Source organism: Phodopus roborovskii, unplaced genomic scaffold, assembly GCF_943737965.1.
Source record: "Phodopus roborovskii unplaced genomic scaffold, PHOROB, whole genome shotgun sequence".
NCBI classification, from domain to species: domain Eukaryota; kingdom Metazoa; phylum Chordata; class Mammalia; order Rodentia; family Cricetidae; genus Phodopus; species Phodopus roborovskii.
The window spans coordinates 5260450-5281539 of NW_026126541.1; the positions used below are offsets into that span (position 1 = coordinate 5260450).

The 21090-nt window shown below is 47.3% G+C and overlaps 1 protein-coding gene across 29 annotated transcripts in view; it reads right to left on the bottom strand.

Moving 5' to 3' along the window:
* Positions 1–21090, bottom strand: part of Tcf7l2 (transcription factor 7 like 2) — a 181634-nt gene that overhangs the window by 155805 nt on the left and 4739 nt on the right. For 14 of the 29 annotated variants that reach the window (XM_051200043.1, XM_051200045.1, XM_051200049.1 and 11 more), the window contains exon 4: positions 12893–12961. The exons of the other annotated variants lie outside the window; for them this stretch is intronic. In XM_051200043.1, coding sequence (XP_051056000.1) covers positions 12893–12961 — 69 coding nt within the window. The remainder of the gene's footprint in view (positions 1–12892; positions 12962–21090) is intronic. 29 annotated transcript variants of the gene reach the window in all.

A 21090-nucleotide genomic window follows, 5' to 3' on the forward strand; every position in this document is an offset into this window, starting at 1 on the left:
CGGGCAGACTCGTCCTCCGCTTTGGGGCACTTTCCACCCTTTCTTTAATTTCTTTCTGGAGGAAACAAAACAAAACACATCCCAACACACTGAGCACGTGACTGTGGTTTACTGCTCTGCTTCCTTTTAGGACTTTGTTTCATTATGGAGGAGCTCTCTGCTTCTCCAGGAATTGTGAAGAAATATAAGCTGTTCGGTTCCAGAAGAAAATGCAGCCATTAAAGACCAGGAGGAAGAACCAGGGGAGGTTTTTTGTTTTTTGTTTTTTTTTCTTTTAAGGACAAGAATCGTGTCCAGGACTTGGTGACTCCTAGAAACAATCCTGAATTGTGTCGCATACACACACACCTCCCACAAATCAATAAAGGCCTTGTGTGGGCATCACTCCTAGCTCTTTTTTTTTTTTTTTTTTTTTTTTTTTTTCCTAAAATATATCTATATCTTGGGAGCTAATCAAAAGGACAAAGGTTCCTCTCTGAATGGGGCTGCACGATCTGAGCTTGGCTGTGATTGTCAGAAAGCAGGAAGTTAACGTGGGGGGGGTCAGTTTTCTGACCCCAGAAGGCCTAACTCACTTCCCTGCCCAACTCACATCTCTAGCCCACCTTGAAGAATATAAATCTGCCAATCGCTTTCATAGTCAGGGTAGAGTCCCCAGCTCAGGGAGGGTGGAAGCACGCGGTGGCTTCCAGGGCAGACAGAAATCTCCAAATGGGGGGGGGGTGTCCCCGCACATTTCTGTGTTCTCCAAGTCCTGTTGTCCTGGCTCTGTGCCATTTGGAAGCCTGCCGTGGGACACAGCAGAGGAGGGCTGAATGAACATATTGGGGGCTTTCTGGAGGATTTCTAAGTATCCTACCCACCATCTTCTGGTAACCAAGCTGCTACCGTCACATTCTCAGAGTTCAGCTTTACAATGTTACCACAAGTCTCAATTCTTTTGTTACCGAACTGTGGCTAGCTAGCTCTTCAAATTAGCTGAAACTTGGAGGAAGCTAGAAAGGAAATCTCCAGCAGACATACTTCTGGACAGGAGATTTGTGAGGGACAAGTCAAGTGGCCACCATGTCCCCGATGACAGGGCAAGCCTTTCTTTCTTTCATGCGGCTGGGTTTATGGGGGCAGAAGGTCTCAGGGGAGCATTCCTCACCATCACTGCCCAAGCATCTCCTCCAGTCCTATCTCTTATCACAGCTTGCAAGTCCAATCAAATCCAAAAGGAAAAAAGGAGAAGTAAGGGCCACTTATTAGAGGGTTCCATCTCTCCTCCCAAAACAGGAAAAGGCCGCGGGCTTCCAAGAGCGCCACTGGAAAGCCAACACTACACAGTGACAAAATCCAAAAACCAGGGGGCCGCGCTCAATATACAATCTACACCTATGCGAAAGCAGAATACGTAGGGCTGGCGAGATGGCTGACTCAGCAGGCCGTGGCACCTGCCACCGAGACCACGTCAGTCCAGTCCTATAAGCCACATACTAGAAGGAGGGCATGGACTCTAACAAGTCGTCCCCTGATCTAACGTATATGTGAGTCAATTTTCTCCTCCCACATACATGTTGTAGTGGGTGTGTTCGCACACATGTGCATATCCAAACACACAATAAGTAAAATGTTATTGCAATTATTTAAAAAAAAACCTTAAAAATGGAATTTTAAAATAAACTAAATCAAATCCATCCATTGTTGTACAATTAAACAAATGCCCAAGAATGAAGAATGACAAGCCGGGAGTGAGCAGAGGGCGAAGCAGGCATAAAGGTTTCTTCCTTCCCCCACCCTCCACCCACCCTTGAGACAACTTTCTCTATGTAACAGCCCTGGCTGCCCTGGAACTCACTCTGTAGACCAGGCTGGCCTCGAACTCACAGAGCTCCTCCTGCCTCTGTCTCCTGAGTACTGGGATTAAAGGTGTGCACCACCACCATCCCACAGGGTCCTTATTTCTATGTTCTCATAAGGAGTTCAGGTGTCCATCTGAGAAAGCACCTCCCTCGGGTCAATGCTTTCATTTACATAATTAAAGCACCTGTCATGTGCAAAGTTACACCACCCAACAGTATTTAAAACAGACCACTTTTAAATAAGCAAGACTTGCCATGCGCCTTCCAATAAGCATCGTGTGTATCTCAGAACGCGTCAGAGCCCTCCAGTCCTTTCTGATTTGACTGTCAGTGGCATTCAGAAAAAGCAGACCCCCTTTCTGCTTCGCATACTTTCCATATTGGTTCATTTACACAGCACTGTTCCCCTGAGGCACTGAGTGCATCTTTTTGTCATTCTGTTTTCCCCGCCATTAGTACAGGCCGACACGCAGCTGCCTCTCAAGAGTGGCCACAGCCCGGCACATCACTTTTCCCCCATGGTCACCCCTTTGACGGATGTTCACCAACACTCATATATCATCCCCAAATTGGTCCAAATGAATTAAACACAGCTCTGCTTAACATTACGAGATTTAAATGGATTTTCTCTCTACAGGTCTGCCCCATAATTGGGTTTATCCATCTTGTTGAAGTACAGTTTACACTTGCTAACATCACGCCAATTCAAGCTACATTTTCTGCTCCAGTGACAGGAGCAAGGCAGATTTGTCATCGGATCATAACAGGTAATTCAAACAACAATTAGTTTGATGACCGCCCGTATGTCAATGTCTGCTCCCCGCAGCCTGGCTCACACCCGACGTTCTCTGTGCCTCAAGATGAATTGTCCTGGCGATTCTTCAATTTCAATCATCAGCAATGCCTACTGATCAACCGAGAAACTCCTGGAACAGGGCGGTGTCCACCAAAGCCCTGGAGGGAAGGATCTCCCAGTTTCCCTAGGATGGGGACACCACCACAGACACCCGTGTTCAAGTCCTGAAAACTGCCCAGCTTTCTGACCAAGGCCATTTATTCTGGAGCTTCATCTCAGCTACAAATATTCAGGGAGGCGCCAGGCTTAAGAGCAGAAAGGACCAGCTGCGTTTAAGTGGCTTTGACATCCACATGTAGCAAAGCCCTCTTTAAACATGACTGACAGCTGTCAAAGCCTAAAAGTATGGTATGGCCCCATGGACATCACTGCTTACCACTTAAAAAGAAATAGCCAAGGGAGAGTCTTCATCGGCCAGCTAACCCCCACCTGAGAACCAGAGAGCATTCAAACAGAGGCAAACCTGCTTAGACATGGCTACCTACTAAAGCCACGGCACCCACTAAAGCCACTAAGACAGCACACATTAGCACTAAGGAAGGACAGCTGAAGTCAACCTGCAGGACCCAGGAAAGAGCATCCAGCTGGCAGAGGCATGAATACCCCGCTCAGAGTATTCAGCAGAAGACGAGAAACAAACTGGCATTGACTTTCTATGTTATGAAGGGGCTGTTATCTAAAACCCTGGAGAAGCAGCTCCACTGCCATCTCCAGCACACGCAGCCTGCCCCAAACTCACTGCTGTTGCTTCCTCCCTGCTCAGCTGGATGTGGTTTGGTTCGCTGGTTGATTAATTGGTCTGTCTGTCTGTCTGTGGCAGGATCTTATGGAGCCCATGTTGACCTTGAACTCACTTGGTAGCGGAGGACGGTTTCCACCTTCTGAGTGCAGGGACTGCACCCCATTTATGCACGCAGTTTATACCGTGCTGGGTTTGAACCCACATCCATGCGTGCTAAGCAAACATTCAGACTCTTGTCCACTCTCTACATCTGCAACTACTGGGACATGAATAGGAGCAAAACACGGCACCAACCCTTAACTTAGGAAGAGCCTGCTCGCTGATGAAATGCCGCAGAGTTGAGGCAGAATCTTTAAGTGACATAAGACAAATGCAAACAGCAACTAACAGGAGTCATAAATCTACGTTACCCATCGAAGATAGCCAAGGCTATCAAATCCATCATGTGTGAGGCTCTTGACAGCAAACAAAAAAATATACACCGCACGTCAGGATGAGCCACACTCCAGACCCGCAAACAAGTACCTCCTGGGTGCCGGTGGCCAAGACGGTGGCTCGCATCCAGCAAGCATCCTCCTGTGCACCACTGAACCACCCAGCCCATGCCAAACCCTACCCATTCCATCTCTCAATAGCCTTCGGGAGACTGCCTCAGGTGACACTATTATCCCCACTTCACAAGTCAGGGGTGGGAAGCCTGGAACTCATGAGACTCAAACCCAGCCCGTCTAAGACACCCACCCTCACCGTCCCCACCTACTATTTATTCTTCTGTCCCCTTAAAATCCGAAGGCAGTGGTGTGCGGGTTACACAGAGCCAGGGGAAGAACACTCTAGGGCACTGGTTCCCAGCCAGAGGTGACTTTGACCCCCAGGGAACACTGGGTCATTTCTAGGTGTGCTTTTAGTTAGCATGTCTCTGTTGAGAGCTCTGCCAAGGCCAGACATGGTTAGTTTCCTAGTTCCCTGCACCAAAGAGCCACCCAGGTCAAAATATCATCAGTCCTGAGGCTGAGAGGAACCAAGCTATGCCACCCCATCCCATCTGTCACTCACCATATCCCTAACCTCCAATAGCAAACAACCAATGCAGACAGGACTATTTGCAGCCCAGCCCTCAGCCTGAATGGAAACTGGTATAACCAATGTGTCCCTATAAACATGCCTCAAGACTAAGGGTTCTTGAAAGCCCACACACCTTTGCCTTTAATGATTCTTTCTATAAGAAGATACACAGTACATGTAGCTACTTTGAAACTTTCTTTTCCAATTTGATTAAGCACTAAACTCATTGCCAAGCAATGGTTTGGGTGGGGACGTCTGTGATAAGACGGCTGCCAGCAATAGTAAGCCAGAAAGGTGGGGAGAGGAGGGACAGTCATTTATCTGCTTGATTAGAACTTGATACCAGCTGTCCCAACCAAACTCCAGAAACAAATAACATGTCGGGCCTGATAAGGCTGCAAATACCACCAGCTCTAACCCATTTACAAAGGTCCGTGCTCAGCTATACTGTTCCCATAATTGTCAAGGACTTTATAAACAACATAAAGCAAAAATTTACAAACTAAGAAAAAAAAAAAACTGTAGCCAGCTGACTGCTGCAGAGCAGACCCTCACGTGAACTCACTAGGGCCCATAAGGAGGAGACTCTGACAGCTGCAGGACACTTGTTTTCATTCTGGTCAAAGACTAGAGCTGTGCCTGCACCCTAACCCACCCTCTCACTAAACACACATGCTGCTCCCTGGGTGCCTCATGATGGGGCTGAGTGAACGGTCTCAACAGCTGCAAAAGCCCAGTCACAAACACAGCAAGTAGAAGTTGAAAGTTTGGGGGGAGGGACAGCACAGCAAGGCCAGGCTAGTTCATCGGGCCAGTGGAGGGCAGCTGCTGTGGACTTAGTCAAGACCCCAATTCGTACTTAAAAAGACAGGTGCAGCAGCTAGAGAGGTGGTTGCCCTTGGAGAGGACCCAGGTCTGGTTCCCAGCACCCACACCGTGGCTCACAAGCATCCATATTCCAGTCACAGGGGAGCCAATGCCCCCTTTGAGCTCCACCGGCACCAGGCGCGCACACGGGTGCACATAATGGGGCACCCGGGCAAGACACTCATAAAAATAAAGCTGTATTGGGACCCTGATGGGAGAGGCCATTATGTATAGATGTTTCTCATACTGGTTAATGAATACAGCACTGTTGGCCAATAGGAAAGGAAGATAGGAGGGACTAGGAGACAAGGAGGAGACAGGAAGTAGTAGGGAAGAGTCAGCATGGAGAGTCTGGAGAAGGCAGAACCGCCAGCCGCCTCTCGCTGGTAAGACCACGTGGAAATACATAGAAATGGGTTAATAATTAAGACAGATCTAGCCGATAAGAAACTAGTACCTGGCCAACAGAATTATATCAAATACAGAGTCTCAGTGCATTATTTGGCGCTGGCGCAGTGGCGGGACAAGACCGGCGGCAGGCAGAAAAACCGTACTCCTTACAGGACCCCCAATTCTTGGCTTGCCCCCTTCCCACCAAAGTGTGAGGAGAATGAAGCCTGTCTGCTTCTCTACATCACTCACCTCCCCGACCTATCAAAACAGGCTCTTCCTGCTCTATTCCAAGAGTGGTCCCCGGGAGACAACACCAGCTCCAGCCGGTCTGATATGCACATGGCCAGCTTCGGACCAACAGAACCCAAACCTGTATCTCAGGGTGACCTGCCAATGGCTGCCAAGTGTCTCTGCCCCACGCCTCTCCTCTTCCCACAGGTTCTAGCCCAGGAGACTGCTCACTGCAGCTTCCTTGTTCCTACAGCCTTCTAAAACAGACTCCTACCACTCACTCCGCAGACCCCAGACATCTGCAGAACTCTGAATGCAAACAGCCTCTTTTTTTCCATGCAGGAAGAGTCGAGTTCAAAGAAACAAACCAGCCTCCCCCCCCCCCCGGCCCCACCCCCCAAAGGCCCTCTCACAACTGTCCTCCACCACAAAGACTATATGAACATAGCTCTATCCTGAGAAACTACAAGCACACAGCAGCTGTAGAATCCAGGATGCCAGGGCCGGAGGGAAGCTACTACCAAACAGAGATGCTAGACCGGATGGACACCCAGAGGATGCTAATAGAAGTGTCTAGGTCAGGTGTCTGAGCCCTGTTCTCAATACTTCCCAGGTACCGGTTACGTAGAGCCAGCGTTGGGACCCATAATTCTCCATGGACCCAGACAAGGGCCCTAGCTTTACTCATTAACATGGTAAAACTACAAACACAGGAGCCCATCCCAGACCTACAGAACACGAGCCTGGGACGAGATCCCAGTCTTAAGCTCTCCAAGATGTTCCCAGGAGATAGTGGCTCAAATTCAGGACACACTAACCTAGTCCTACAGAACAGAATCCTCCAAGAAGAGCACCCAGGACGTGCTTGCCACAGGTCCCAAGGGCCATCTGTATAGTCTAGGTAGCTGGATGGTGGCCATGACCTCGCAAACAGGTAGCCTGTCTGCTTAGTCTTTTCAGTGCTGGGGACCCAACTCAAGGCATGAACTCCACCTCTGAACCTTATCCTTAGCCTTGAGCATGGCTCTCAGCAGATGGCATAGGGCCAGCAGCCTTGCTCCAGTCACTCTGGCCTGGGTTGGAAGCCTAGCCGACCATGGGAAAAGTAACATGTCAGGTGTCTCCTTCCTCGTTTGCAAAATGGGGTAATGAGGGTCATAACAGGAACTCTACCACAGAGGCCCCCCTCCGTGCACTGATGAGAAATCAATGAATAACCCATAGAAAGCACTTAACACTTGACCCAGTGCACCAGGAGAACTCAATAAACAAGCTACTGTTATTAACTATTGTCATTGTTGCCCCCAACCCCCACACCAAGCACCCATTGTCCCAGCTACTCTTTGACAGGGGCCGGGGAAGCAAAGGCTCTGAAGCAGCCTGCTGTCACTCATGGAAAACATGGAGGAGCCATGTGCAGCCCTCAGTTTCAGCTGGGCACCTGGGAACGTCACAACGTCCAATAAATAATCAATGCACTCATTTCAGAAAACTCTAAGGCTGCCTTTCTCAACCTTTAGCAGCTGAAAAATATCTGCTTAGAGATGGAACTCCTGGCATGAGTGAGGCCCTGAGTTCAATCCCCCGAACCGCAAGTTACAATGATCATGATGATGACAATAACTCTTGGACTAAGCGTAAAGTGTATCAGTTAGATCAGTGGTTCTCGACCTGTGGGTCGCAACCCAGTGACCCTTTCACAGGGGTCACTGAAGACCACTGGAAAAGACACATATTTACATTACCATGTATAACAGTAGCAAGGAAAATAATTCTATGGCTGGCGTCACCACAGCGTGAGGAACTGTACTAAAGGGTCACAGCATTAGGAAGGTTGAGAACCACTGAGATGTAGCAAGGAATGGCGCTTAGAATCTAGTACCTGGGTCTGGAAAAATGCCCCAGCAAGTAAAGGTATTGTCACTAGCGTGAAATTCCAAGATCCAGCTCCAAAGCTACACATACACCAAAACACACTGCATCAACGGAAAAGACAGAGATTTTTAACAGTGTCTGAAACAGCACAGAAGGTGGAGAAGAGCGAGGGGTTTCTCTCCGTTTTACTCACAAAAAACTCTCCAGTGAATGAAGCTCCTAAATGCGTCAGGGAGCCGGCACCCACCAGCTTCAGTAAACTCTCATATGAATAACGCCTGCCGGCTCACTTCTATGCAAGCACAGTCTCCTCCGTTCTTCATGGAAAGTGCACATGCACTCTTATCTACAGTAGAAAGTGTTTGAAGGCTTGCACGTCTACAGCAAGAGCTCACACCTAGCACTGACTTGCAGGTCAAGCCTGGTGTGTATGCCCTCGGGACATCGGAAGCTCAAGGACAGCTTAGATTAGTAGTGAATTCTAGGCCAGCCTGAGCTGCAGGAGACACTGTCTGAAAATTTAAAGTGATGATAATGTTTTGTTTCGTTTTGTTTTTTTAGCTCAAGCAGACTCGTTTTGGGGGGATTTTTCCACTAAGCCACACCCTGCACATCCATACAATCTGAAATACAGTGGGAAAGAGAACAGATTAAGAACATACTAGAGGCCGGGCAGTGGTGGCGTACGCCTTTAATCCCAGCACTTGGGAGGCAGAGGCAGGCAGATCTTTGTGAGTTCGAAGCCAGCCTGGGCTACAAAGTGAGCTCCAGGACATCTACAGAGAAACACTGGGGGGGGGGGGACCCCCATCAACAGAACCCCAAATTAGGGGGAAACCAGGAGCCCTCATACATGTTGCCACCTTGGTCTTACATTATGAACAAATCTAATACTAATCTCTAGTCATCTCCATCATTCGGGCAGAACGAGGAGTTCCAGCCACAACACCTCACAAGTCTATGGGACAAGACACCCTTTCACAACAGTGTGGGCAAGCTTTCCATCACTGCTTCTGGACTTCAGGAAGCACCCAAGCTCTGGAAGGGATCCTGGGGTCCCCGATAAAACCAAGCACCTTGGAAAGCTCACACGAGACCTTGCAAGGTTAACAAGAGGGAAAGCGAGCTCACTGCGGAGTCTCTGCCACTCAGCTGTGCAAACAAAAAGACCAATTTCTTCTGGAGCTTCTCCTAGCTGTGTTTGGCCGCAAGCATGCACACGTATGTGAGTGCGCATGCACACACAGACACCACTTCAAGTCTCCAAAGGAAAACAACCATGAAAGGTCTACATGGTTTGTTTTTCTTGGGTGTAGTGCTTTTTCCCCTAAATCACATCTGACTTCGTGTTAAAACAGCAAACTTTGGCCAAAACACTCTTAAAACAAAGCTTAATTGGTTTTCAAGTAGCCCTTCAGAGAACCCAGGCAAAGGCTCTTGACTACAGAACTTGTCTTGGAGGCTGCAATAATGACCCCAGGATGAATTTTGGAAAAGGTCCCTCCGGGGAAGCCACAGGGATGCCTGACTGTGATCATATGTAGATCATTTATCACTACCCATCTCCCCCTTCAAGTCTCCTCACGGCTCATTGTCATCTATTTCAAAGGTGACACTCAACATTCCCTGGGCAGGCTTCTACCTACAACACATTGATGCAAAGCAATATCCACACCCCTCAGCACCACCTCAAGGTACCTCTGCTAGTGTAGGGCAATATGCACAGACACCATCACTCCTTCAAAAGACGTCCCAACCACCAGTCCTGTATTTGGGACAGGGTAAATAAACCTGGAACAACCAAGCACCCAACAACACAGAACAATGTATACTGTACGGTTCCCTTTATATGAAGCCAACCAACAACAAAACTAAAAGAATGACCCACTGCTGGGATTTTAGTCTCAGGCTGGGAAGACCGGAAACCACAACACTGTTTCATCAGCCCAGGGTCCAAATCCAGCCAATGCTTGTATTTATAAATAAAGCTTTATCAGGACACAGTCATGCTATTCCCTTAATGCCTATCTCAAGATGCTTTCAATACTTCCTCAAAAGCTTAAAATACACACAAGCCCCCATCTGCACGTTGATGTGGGTGAGGCCTCTTGGACATTCTCACATTTGTAAGTCCATCCTTGTGGGCTGCGCTGTGTTTCAGTGACACTTCTAAAAAGCCAACGATCCGGATGCTGCTCAGGAAACAAGCTCACACTTAGCATCCAGGAGGCTCTGTGCTCTGTCACCAACACACTCGCATGCACACACACAGCAACATAAATAACAATTTATTATCATTGCTAATAATACCCATACAGCGCATACGTATGCCCTTTTAATTTTTAGTCCAATCATACTGTGTTCTCAAACATCCTCACGGCCCTTGTCTTTCTAGAAGCCAGGAGGGCTGGATGGGATCAACCGTGGGTGGGGAAGGTCCCAGCACAGTCACTGATGCCAGGGGCCAAAGTGACGTGTCTATAGTCGTTCGCAGGCCTCTCACACCCATGGTGAGCTTGGCTGAGCGCTGAGATGACAGATGGGGGGGGGGGGACCTCATGTGATGCTGGTGTCATAGTACCAGGTTATTTTAGGATGGGGCTTAGGAGAGAGCAGCAAGTTCAGCTCCTCCCGGAATACAGTATTTGCTCAGGTTCAGCCAGTTACAAGTTTCCAGGGAAGAATGCCTGCCCCAACATCACGCTGGATTTAAGCATGGGATTAGAGAAGGCTAGGTCTGTTTTTCTGTGCTACAGGAGACCCCTCCCCCAGACTGCTATTTCCCACACCCGCGCACGCGCACACACACACACACACATACACACACACACACACACACACACACACACACACACACACACCCAGGCTGCGGCTGAAATGCCCAGGGAATTCAGAGAACAATCTTATTCTGTCTGAGCTTTGCCTCTTTTTTTTTTTTTTCCCTCTGCCTCTTTTGTTTTGTTTTTGCCCATTTATCCTTTGATGATCACGCTAAAACTACAGCTAGCTGCCATTTGGCTTGGCCTTGTGCTGGTCGAGCAGACACTGAGGGAGAATGGACACTTTTGAAAGCATACTGCTAGGGCTCCAATAAAATGTCCCTCTGTTTGCCCACATGGGCATCAGGCCTCAGCAAATAGAAGCTGAGGAGAACAATACTACCTGTTCATGGAGGAACAGGGATGGTTTCAGTCCTTCAAACAATAAGCTCTGTAATTTACTCCATCTTCCTCCTGAGAAAGGGCTTCACATGGCCCGCATCGTGCCAGGTGGTTTGGAGAAAGACGAACTGCGCCTTCAAACAAGGGACACTTCAGCGCAGGGTGTTAAGATTCAGCAGCTGGGCTGGGCTGGGGCTCGTCTCCCAGTGACATGGCCCCAGCCAGCCTTTCCACACCAAGATAAGCATCACTGTCCTATTCAGCCTCAACAATTCCCATACCCGGGGCAACAAGATTTTCCAGCCCTCTTGTGCTGGAGTAGGCCTGAGGATACTGCGCTTATCCATCCACCCATTCACCCAGAGCTCTCTAACCAAGCTCTGAGTCTAAACTGTTTTCTAATAGCAAGACTTGCTGGGCCTTAAAAGGAATCAGCTTCCAACAGGAAGTGTGCCAGGAAACTGGAGCTTCGTGCTGGCCACACAGTTTCGAAAATATCCGGGTGTGGAGGGTAAAAGTCAAGAGATAGATGCTTTTCTCCTGAAGAACACTCAGGGAATCCGTACCTGCCCAAGCACAGACGGAACGCAAATATCTTCAAGCCCGCTATTATAGCCTTGAAACAAATACAAAAAGACTGGGAGCCAATCACATGTTTGAGACATGCTCACTCATGCCTCTCACTGGAGGGTTACTTCTATTCACCTGGGGGGGGAGGGCTATTTCAGAGTAACATGGAGGCTGAAGCAGATTTGAAATGTCATGGTGGTGGGTGGAAGGCAGGAGTTCCATTAGACCACGCAGGTACACACACACACACACGTACATATATGTATTTATGTGTGCCCTCACACACCCATGTGCATGCAAACATGTATACTTGCACACATGGGCATTTACACACATGCACAAACACACTCACACAACAACCTGCAAGGGCTTCCTTCCTTCTAAAGAGACAACAAGGAGGTCATTCACCAAGCCAACATCAACTTAGCAGACCCTAAGCCAGACTTTCCACACTACAGGCAAAGCTCTCAAAGGCCTCCTTGTCAAGGGTTAGGACACTGGAGATGTGGGGTACAGTGGGGACACCATGAGACATCCATCGTAGCAAGGCCAGGCTGCCAAACGAAAGCACATTAGTCTGCCTGACTCCGCCGCTGCTCTGCTGGCTCCTGTTCAGCCCCACGTCTATATTAGTCTGTGATTTGTTTAGCCTTTGGATTTAAAAGAATGGAAGCTCTACATGCGCAGGAAACAAGACACTCATCAGGAGCTGGGATCTGTCGCCTTTCCCTCCCAACACTTCTCCTGTCATTTATCAAGAGGCCCAAGAGGAATCAACATTTCGGGACAGTCAGGTCAAAAGCGGTGCCCTCAGCACCGTTTACCACGACTTGGGGCCGCTGGAAACAACTCTCCCTGGCTGTCTCAAGGCCTCCTCACCAGCTACCTCAATCACTTCTTCCTGTTCACATCTGGCTAATCTGTTTTTCTCCCAACTCAAGGCCCTTCCTTCAGCATGGGGCCTGATCAAGACGGTCTTAAACAACGCAGACTTATCTTTTCATTTCTTTAAATCATTTTAGAGACACCTCCCTCAATGATTCAAACCACCACCACCACCACCACCATCACAGCGACATCATCATCACCATCATCATCACCATCACCATCACGACCACCACCACTACCATCACAGCGACATCATCATCATCATCATTATCATGGCCATCCTCACCATCATCATCATCACCACCATCATCACCATCTGGATAGGGGAGGCAGAGAATAAAAAGACACAAGAGACCTACACATTGGTAATTCAAGCTTCAGAATCTCTCGTGCCTCCTACCTGAATTGCAATCTGGTGTTCAATCGTTTTGTACGCAGAGTAATGAGCACTGCCGGACTGAAATTGGAGCTGTAGGAAGAAACCAAACCAAAGCGTTCTGCTCATGTCACAAGCTACAAGAAAACATCTTAAGCAGTTCATGAATAGCAGACAAACATCCCTAGACTGAACTGCAGCCGTGGCATTCAGTCAAAACCTGTGGGCTTTCATTATTATGGGTAAGACAGCCACACTAATCTTAACTGTTGCTTTTGTTTATTTTTTTTTATTTTTTTTAAGCACCCATTCAATAATCGGAAAGGGGGAGGAGGGGCAGGAATGAGCATCAATCACACAAAAAGCAGAGACTGAATGAGACCCCTGAAGACACGAAGGAAGCCAGTGGGTGCTGAGCAGACGGGGTAGGCGCTGCAAAAGTTAACAGAGTTTGCAACACATAGGCAAGAGTGAAGACAGAGAGGGGGCTGTGAGGAGCCACTAGCCTGCAAGTACAAGCCCCACCCCTGTATCCCTAACAACTGAACCCTGGCTCTCAGACACAAATCTATTTCTGGGAAAACAAATGTCTGCACGGAATTCAGGGGCACCTTATACATTCTTTCGCCGTGACTAAGCCGTTAGATCCTAAGACATCTCCACAACCCGCACTCTACTAATCTACACTTCCCGCAAAGGGAGCCAAGCATTGCCCCGGAGCCCCAGGTTCCAAGCAAAGGACCAACCACCTCTCAGTGAATCTCTGCCTCATTCCTAGGACCACAGATCAACCCAAACTTTCCCTCTGCAGCCATACACATGCCACAGTTGTAGAAGTGAATACCCCTACAAAAGCACCAAGACTCCTCCCCAGACCCACCTCCTCCCAAATGACACACGTTAACGTTAGGATGCTACCCGTTGGGAAAAACAAGGACCATGAGTGGAGACATTTTATAAATGACTCAATATTCACAGAGGGGGTCTCAACAGTTATCTGAATTGCACTACCATACTCAAACAGATGAGGGAACATCAGATGGCCAAGGGGAATGAATCCCTGCCTAACCCCTCCTGCAGCAGACAAGTCAGGGAACCTCTTCCACACTCTTAGATGACATCTCCATCATCATCTTTAGCCCCACAGAATATAACCGTGAGTGCTTCTGGACTAAGTTACCAAACCCTTCTTGCTTCAGGTACCATTGTAGCTGCAGCAGAGTTTTAAGCCCAATCAATCTGTTCCCTTGTACCCTGGGAAGAAAGTCATTCAACAGGGTGGGTCTGTTTGCTCTTTTAAAAAGGAAAAAGGTTCCCATAAACTCTGAACTAAAATGTACCACTGTAGTAATACAGTCCAAACCCACATTACTCAAACTGTAAGCTAGTGAGCACCCATTTTTAGGATACAAGGGACTTGAAGAGGTTCCTAACAGTCCAAAGGAAAACCCCTAAAAATCATGTGTGTTTTATGTAACGAAACATACTAATAAAACTACAAGACAAACTAAAGGTGGGCAAAAATAACAATACTCTATACATTCCTAAGCAGAGCAATAAGCCACTTCTTTCATAGTTACCATGGACAGAAGTCTCCATGCACACAGTTCCCAGTCCCCACACATTCAAGGAACCCATCCAAAGTGATGGGCTGAAATTAAGGTGCAGTTGTATCCTTGCCCCCCCCCAACCTCCACCCCATCACCCATCCCAGTGAAGCTGGGATTTCACTCATTACTGAGACAATTTTTCATCATGTTAAAACAACTTTGTGTGTGGGACAGGTCTCTTTGAGAGTTTGGAATTCCTGGCGAGAGAACAGCCCTTGTCTGAGAGGAGGGTCCTCTCTCCTCAGCAGAGCAGGCAACTGTAACAACTTAGTCCTTCCTTTCAAGGGTTTTATTCTCCTTCTTTCCAATTGCCCAATTCAGAGCTTAATGGAAACTTGTCCAAGCTTCTGTTCCCACAAACCCTGCAGAGCCCCAGGCAATCTGTACTCAGGGTAACCACAGGAATCTTATATTGTCAATTAAAATTGAATGGACACCTGATAACTTCGGATATGCCTTGGAAAATAATTTCATGTAGTCATCCTCTTACGAATAAATTAATGAAACTGTGACTATGCCAAATGCAATTTTCACTTGTCCAGCTCCATTCTTAATCCTTGCATTCATCACCTCTCCATAAAGCACCAAAAAGCCTGGAGTGAATGCAGCAATTAAAATCGTGAAAATACACACACACACACACACACACACACACACACACACACACACAAGTTTCTAAAGACACTAGCAGAGAAACATGCACCAGTATGCCCGCACAGTATGTGCGCATAGGTTCACCTTCACACCACCCGATACCTACAAACAATGTAACTTCCTTAGGGTATCCAGAAACACAGAAAACTTCTTAGCAGCTCACACCCCCAGCCTGTGCAAAAGACTCCCTCAGAATCTAAGATTTCTCCCAGTTACCAACCACTGTGTTCTAGAGAATTAGGAGTCTGGGCTACCTCCAGCAACAGCAAAGAATACCAAATGTTCTTGATTCTCCTTGGGGTTCCTACCCTCTCTTTTCCCAAAAAAAACGCTTTTCTGAAACACAGGCTCCCCACCCCCTTCCCTATAAAACATGAAGAGGTCTTGTTTGTTTACAGCCATGCTTCTTAAAGATAAAATACAGATGCTCCCTAAGAACCTGGCACTCCAAACTGAACTGGTCTCTTGTTTGCTGCCAGCCTCTGCCTCCCACCCCCACAAGAAAGGAGAAAACAAAACATGCTTAGGCCTCTGTGTTTTGAAAGGGTACACAAAGACAGAGGTCCAGGGCAGGATGGTTTATGCCCTATTTGAGATTAAAAAGTAGGTGCCGCATGTTTAACCCACTGTGCACAGGTCACCTGGAAGGCCCCTTCCTCATTCCCTCAGTGTAGCTTCCCTATGTGGGCGTGTCTCAGTCCAGGAAGCCAGCAGACTCTGGGGTCCATTTCTTCCCTCCTAGGAAGCCCCACAAAATGACACCTTCCCTGCCTAGGTCACAGCAGTCAAACATCCCTCCCTAGTAGAGCATCCAGGCAACCAGGCCCCCACCTGTCCAGAAGAGTCAGAAAGAGTTGGCAGATTTAAGCAAATGCTTGCAACACTCCCCGACTAACTGCTTCCCTTATTACCCTATCTTGATTCCTCTGGCTTTATTTCTAATCATTACCACTGACTCTAAATTTGATGCTGCAGATACTGAAGATCAGAGATACCCAGGGATGGAAGAGGAAACAGCCTTTGTCAACCACAGGAATCTCAGGCTCCAAGCCACAAACAAAGCAGCAGTCTTCAGTGGGGAGAAGAGTAACTACTACACAGGATCACATCACTTAAAGGATGAGGTGGAGCGTGGACTTCCTTTTCAGTTTCGAGAATCACCTGGCTTCCTCATAGCTATCTGTTTGCACGAGTGCGCACACACACACACACACACACACACACAGAGACAGACACACACACGTGCACTCACACACATGTGCACACACATACATAGATCAGACCCATTTCCTAAGCAGCTTGGCTTCTCTTGGGCTTTTGTTCTGTTTTCTGTCTTTTTCTCACTTGAACCCTAATTGCCACATCACCCGCGTTAGAAACAAAATGTTTTCTAGTAGTTTAGTCTGAGACTTTGTCTTAGGTCTACATCCTTTTGGGGACACTGAGGCCCCAACAAAAGATCATGTGTGCACCCCACAAACACACCCCACCCCACCACAACCCCAGTCTCGTGTGGACAGCCTTTTTCATTCAATGGGAAGCAGGCTCTTGCCCAGGACTTGGGGTGACTTCCACCACCCCTGACAGTGCCTGCTTAAAAAGTACCAAATTAGCCTCAAACAGGGATGTCTAGTGGATTCAGGCAGGGAATCTTAGCAAGATCCTAAAACCACTGTCTGACAAAGGCATTGCCTCCTCAGTTCTGGTACTCTACCACAGGAAAGCACCACAGAAGGCATGCCCTCAGACAGCAGGGCAAGCTCTCCCAGTCTCCTCCTCCCATCACATGTCTATTTACCCTCATTAATTTCTTTCTCTCCCGCCCTCCCCCACTCTCCCCAACCTGAAACCGTGGGCTATGAGTCAGAGCTGGATCGTTAACTTTTACAGCTTCCACACACATCCACCTACTCACATTTGGGGTAAGAAGTATTGACTTGCAACATTGCCTGAGACCAAAATCCTCTACAAGGAAGACGGGGGAGGGAGCCCATCGCTTCAAGAAAGTTTTCTCTCCGTCTCCACTGGGGGATGTTCCCTTCATTGTTTTTCTACTTGAGCTGCAATCCCTGGCTAAGAAAGGCTGGGGTTGAGCTTGGTGTGGATAGCTGTAGGCTTTTCTGGGCTGGCTTTTTGAGGAGAGATAGATAGCTGGTGTTCTTTAAACATCAAAACATAATTAAAGTTCTTCATCTGGGAGTGAAGCACACAGGGGCACGTGGGCTGAAGTGCTGAGGCATGTTCTTTAACACAGCAGTTTTCATTAACACTTGCTACAGAACATCCTCAGAACGATGCGCCATCGTTACTCCACTTAGCAGTCCCAGAGCTACAACTCATAACGAATTAATTTGCATTAATGCGGATCTCATGTGTCCTTCCATGGGTATGCCATAGCGATTCCCTGGCTCAATAAAACTGACATGACAATAACACAGTGCCTCTTATTCCACTTTCTAAAACAAACAAACCCACCCAAAGACCCACACGGATCCCCTCAATTTTTTAAGCATTTTTACTAATATACTTAGTGCATCATAATTGGCCCAGCACGGGGGAATCTAGTTATCTTCTCAGTAAATATTTATAGCATCACTCTTACCCATTCATTGTGCATTTTCTTAGAGGAAGCTCACTGTAGCCCTACATCTGCAATTCATTGACTTTACAATTTACCACATGTTGGGATGGGAGAGGTCTTAGCTCCATTTGAATCACTACACAAATATGCAAGTGATTTATCGGTTTTAAACTAGAGACTGCAAGAGAGGGACTCCGCTTTCCTGAGTATTACTTCTTCTGGCAGACCATGAACAATTACAGTTCGTACTAATTAAGCTCTGTAAATGTGCCGGGCCCTGCTAATGCCTACCAGGCCCCACATTTATTTTCATGATGCCAAACTTTGGCAGGCCATTGTTAACTCCTTCAGAGCTGATACTACCGATAGCTACGTCTTCCCACTGCAGCCAGAACTACCTAAGGCCACTTCAGGACCAAAAAGAAAAAAGGAAAAGAAAAAGAACACATAACAGATTGAATTACCCACACAAAATCAGATGTGCCTAAGGAAGAAAAACCTATCCTGGGAAAAGCGGAAAAACACCATGCCTGATAACCCCTTCAAAGATCCCACAGCCCAGTCTTTGTAATGAGCTGTTAAGGGATTCACATATCCCTAAGGGCTAGTAAGTTTCTGCATTCCATTGATTAGAAAATAAAACCTTTCAGCCTGGGTCTTTAAGTTTGAGTTGGATTGGAGGGAAAGTATTTGCCTAGAAATAGTAGTTATCCACTGGCCTTGTTGTATCATTCAGCGGTGCCCAGCTACACACACACACACACACACACACACACACACACACACACACACACACCAGCAGCAGCTTTGCCAAATGTTCACCAAAACAATCCACTCTTTAAGACTAAGTTAAAACCTCTCTCACAGCTGGGTCTGGACTTCAGATAACTCTGCAGCCAGGCCTCCACCTCCAGATGTTCAGGGGTGACTGATAGAAAACATATTGATAGAGCACTGTGGGTAATGGCAAGCCCGTCTCTCACTCCAGAGCAAAGCCACGCCGTTTTTAAGGGTCCCTCACACTGTCCTCCTGTCCCACACAAGAAGCCATTCCAGGTAGAAGCCCAGCCTGTCCACCCCCTGCTTTTTAATACTTCTCAGTCAACATTTGCTCTGTCCCTCTGGCTGGATACAGTTTCTACAGATCAGTGTGCCCTCCCAACCCCACCGACACAACATAAACCTGTGGGATTTTTTGTTTTGTTTTGTTTGTTTGTCTATTAAAATCTTTTCATAGACTTTCCTTACTGTACCTCACTTGTTTTTAACCCTTCATGTTAACTACAACACTAGACCATGTGTATATTTCTCCTTCTAGCTCAGTGGGACATTTTAAAAATTAAAGTACATTCTCCCATATCAGGTTCCTTTAAGTATTAAGGGTAATAAGCACAATATAGGCAAAGTGGTCTCTGGGAAAAGGGGAGGGGGGATTAAGAAAGGAAAGAGGGGGAAACCAGAAGCAGAAAGAAGCAACCCCCCAAACAACTTTGAAAACAGCGTGAAGGTGGGGGCCCCTGAAATGCCTTCCCCCCTCGGGCGTTTATGAAAGTGTTTGACAGTAGCTTTCAGTACAGAACAGGTCCGCTGCCAGAAGAGGGACGCCTGTGTCAGTCAGCTGGGACTAAGTGGTATGGGGAGGCTGGAGCAGTGGGGAGGACAGCTTTTGTGATGCACACTCCCCCCCAATCTCATTGCTTATAATTAGTGAGAGAAATCTGAGCCACTGCCAATGTCTGTGGACCTTGAATATCATAAGGGCAACGTGGCGTCAAATATCTTAACATTCATAAGTGTTATGGGCTGCAAATAAAGCCTGTGGATTTATGACTCGGGGAGCTTGCCAGCAAAGGACTGGAGCACATTTCTTTCAGCAGGCCTGTCGAGGTACAAGTTTGCCTTTGGTTGTAAAATTAACCATTTCCTTCACAAATGCACTCAATTATAAATTGGAGTTGAAGATTTATTTACATGGTTGCCAATATCTACTCCTAAAGAAACTTAGGCACCCACCACACACATACACACACACACTCACACACACTCCTACAAAACAAAACCCTGGAGAGTCTTGGTCAGCCCTCCCTTTTAAAATGTTGAAATGAGCCGGCAAAGTTATAAATGTGGTCAGAGATATCATGGATTTCCACTCCCCGAAAGACTAAGAAGCTAGCTAACACCTACCTTCTTGGGAGCTTATTTATTTGGCAACCCTGAGATTATTTTTTTAAAGGAGTAAATCATTCCTTGCCTAGTCTCCCCGCCCTGCCCCCAATACAATGTCATCTACTTCCTGTGCTGGAGAACGAAGCCTCTGCTAAATCCAGGTTGTCCCATACTTAACTGCCAATAAACCAACTTCCACATAACTTCCAGACAGCTGGGGGAAAGGTCCTCGGGAGTTTTTAGTCACGGTCCTAAACACGAGTCCACACAAAAATTTGCAGCTGTCCTTTCTCTACAGTGCATTTTTAATGCGATTCGGGAGCCCCTGTTGTGACATCTGACAAAATCCTCCCTCTCTCCTCTACCCTCTGCATGGGAGGGAGGCCAGGCCAGCACTTCTCAGAGGGGCTCTGCAGAGACTTTTTGTGTGCACCTGTGCACCTCCTGGGGCATGAGAAGGTGCTCAGATCTTGGAAAGACTTAGACCCTAATCTGGAAAAGTACAGCCTCTGGTATAACCATCAAATGCCCTCTCCCTTTCTTAAATGGCGTGCAGAGTTGCATCCATCCTGTGCCACTAACAGAGAAAGCAGCAAGCATTCTACAAGCCACTCCGGGAAACCTTCCTGTAACTTTTTCACAGCTTGCTAAGAACAGAAAGCTAGCCAACAGCCAGTAGCAACTCCAAAGGCAGCCCTCTCAGAAAAAAGAAAATCGGAGTGGAGAACTCCAAGCAAGAACCAGCATGGTTGTTCTGAAGATATTTTCGACATCTCGGGTGAGAAAAGCAATCAAACCTGGAGTCCCCTACACGGTAGCCAAGCTCCCCAGAATGCCTCTCCTAGATGAGCCTTTTAGACTCCCAAGCCCCACGTTTGTTTCTGGGGCTTCAGGAAGCCAAATATGCATTGGCATATTAGATTTACAATCATTAAAATATGCCTTACTGGGTGAATGCTGAGCCCAGACATTAAACCCTAACTTACAAAATTAGCATAGAAGACTCCATGCCCTGAGATTAAAATCTAAACATGTCTGCCATAAATATTTCTGAAGGAGATGAAAACAATTAGCATAAATACGAAAGGAGGCTGAGAGCACCTGTTCTTCTTCAAGGCGATAAGCATTTTATTGTTCTCTATTTAAAATGTAATGACCTGTGTAATTACAGTAATATTACATTGTTATGGAGGGGCTTGGAATGTCACACT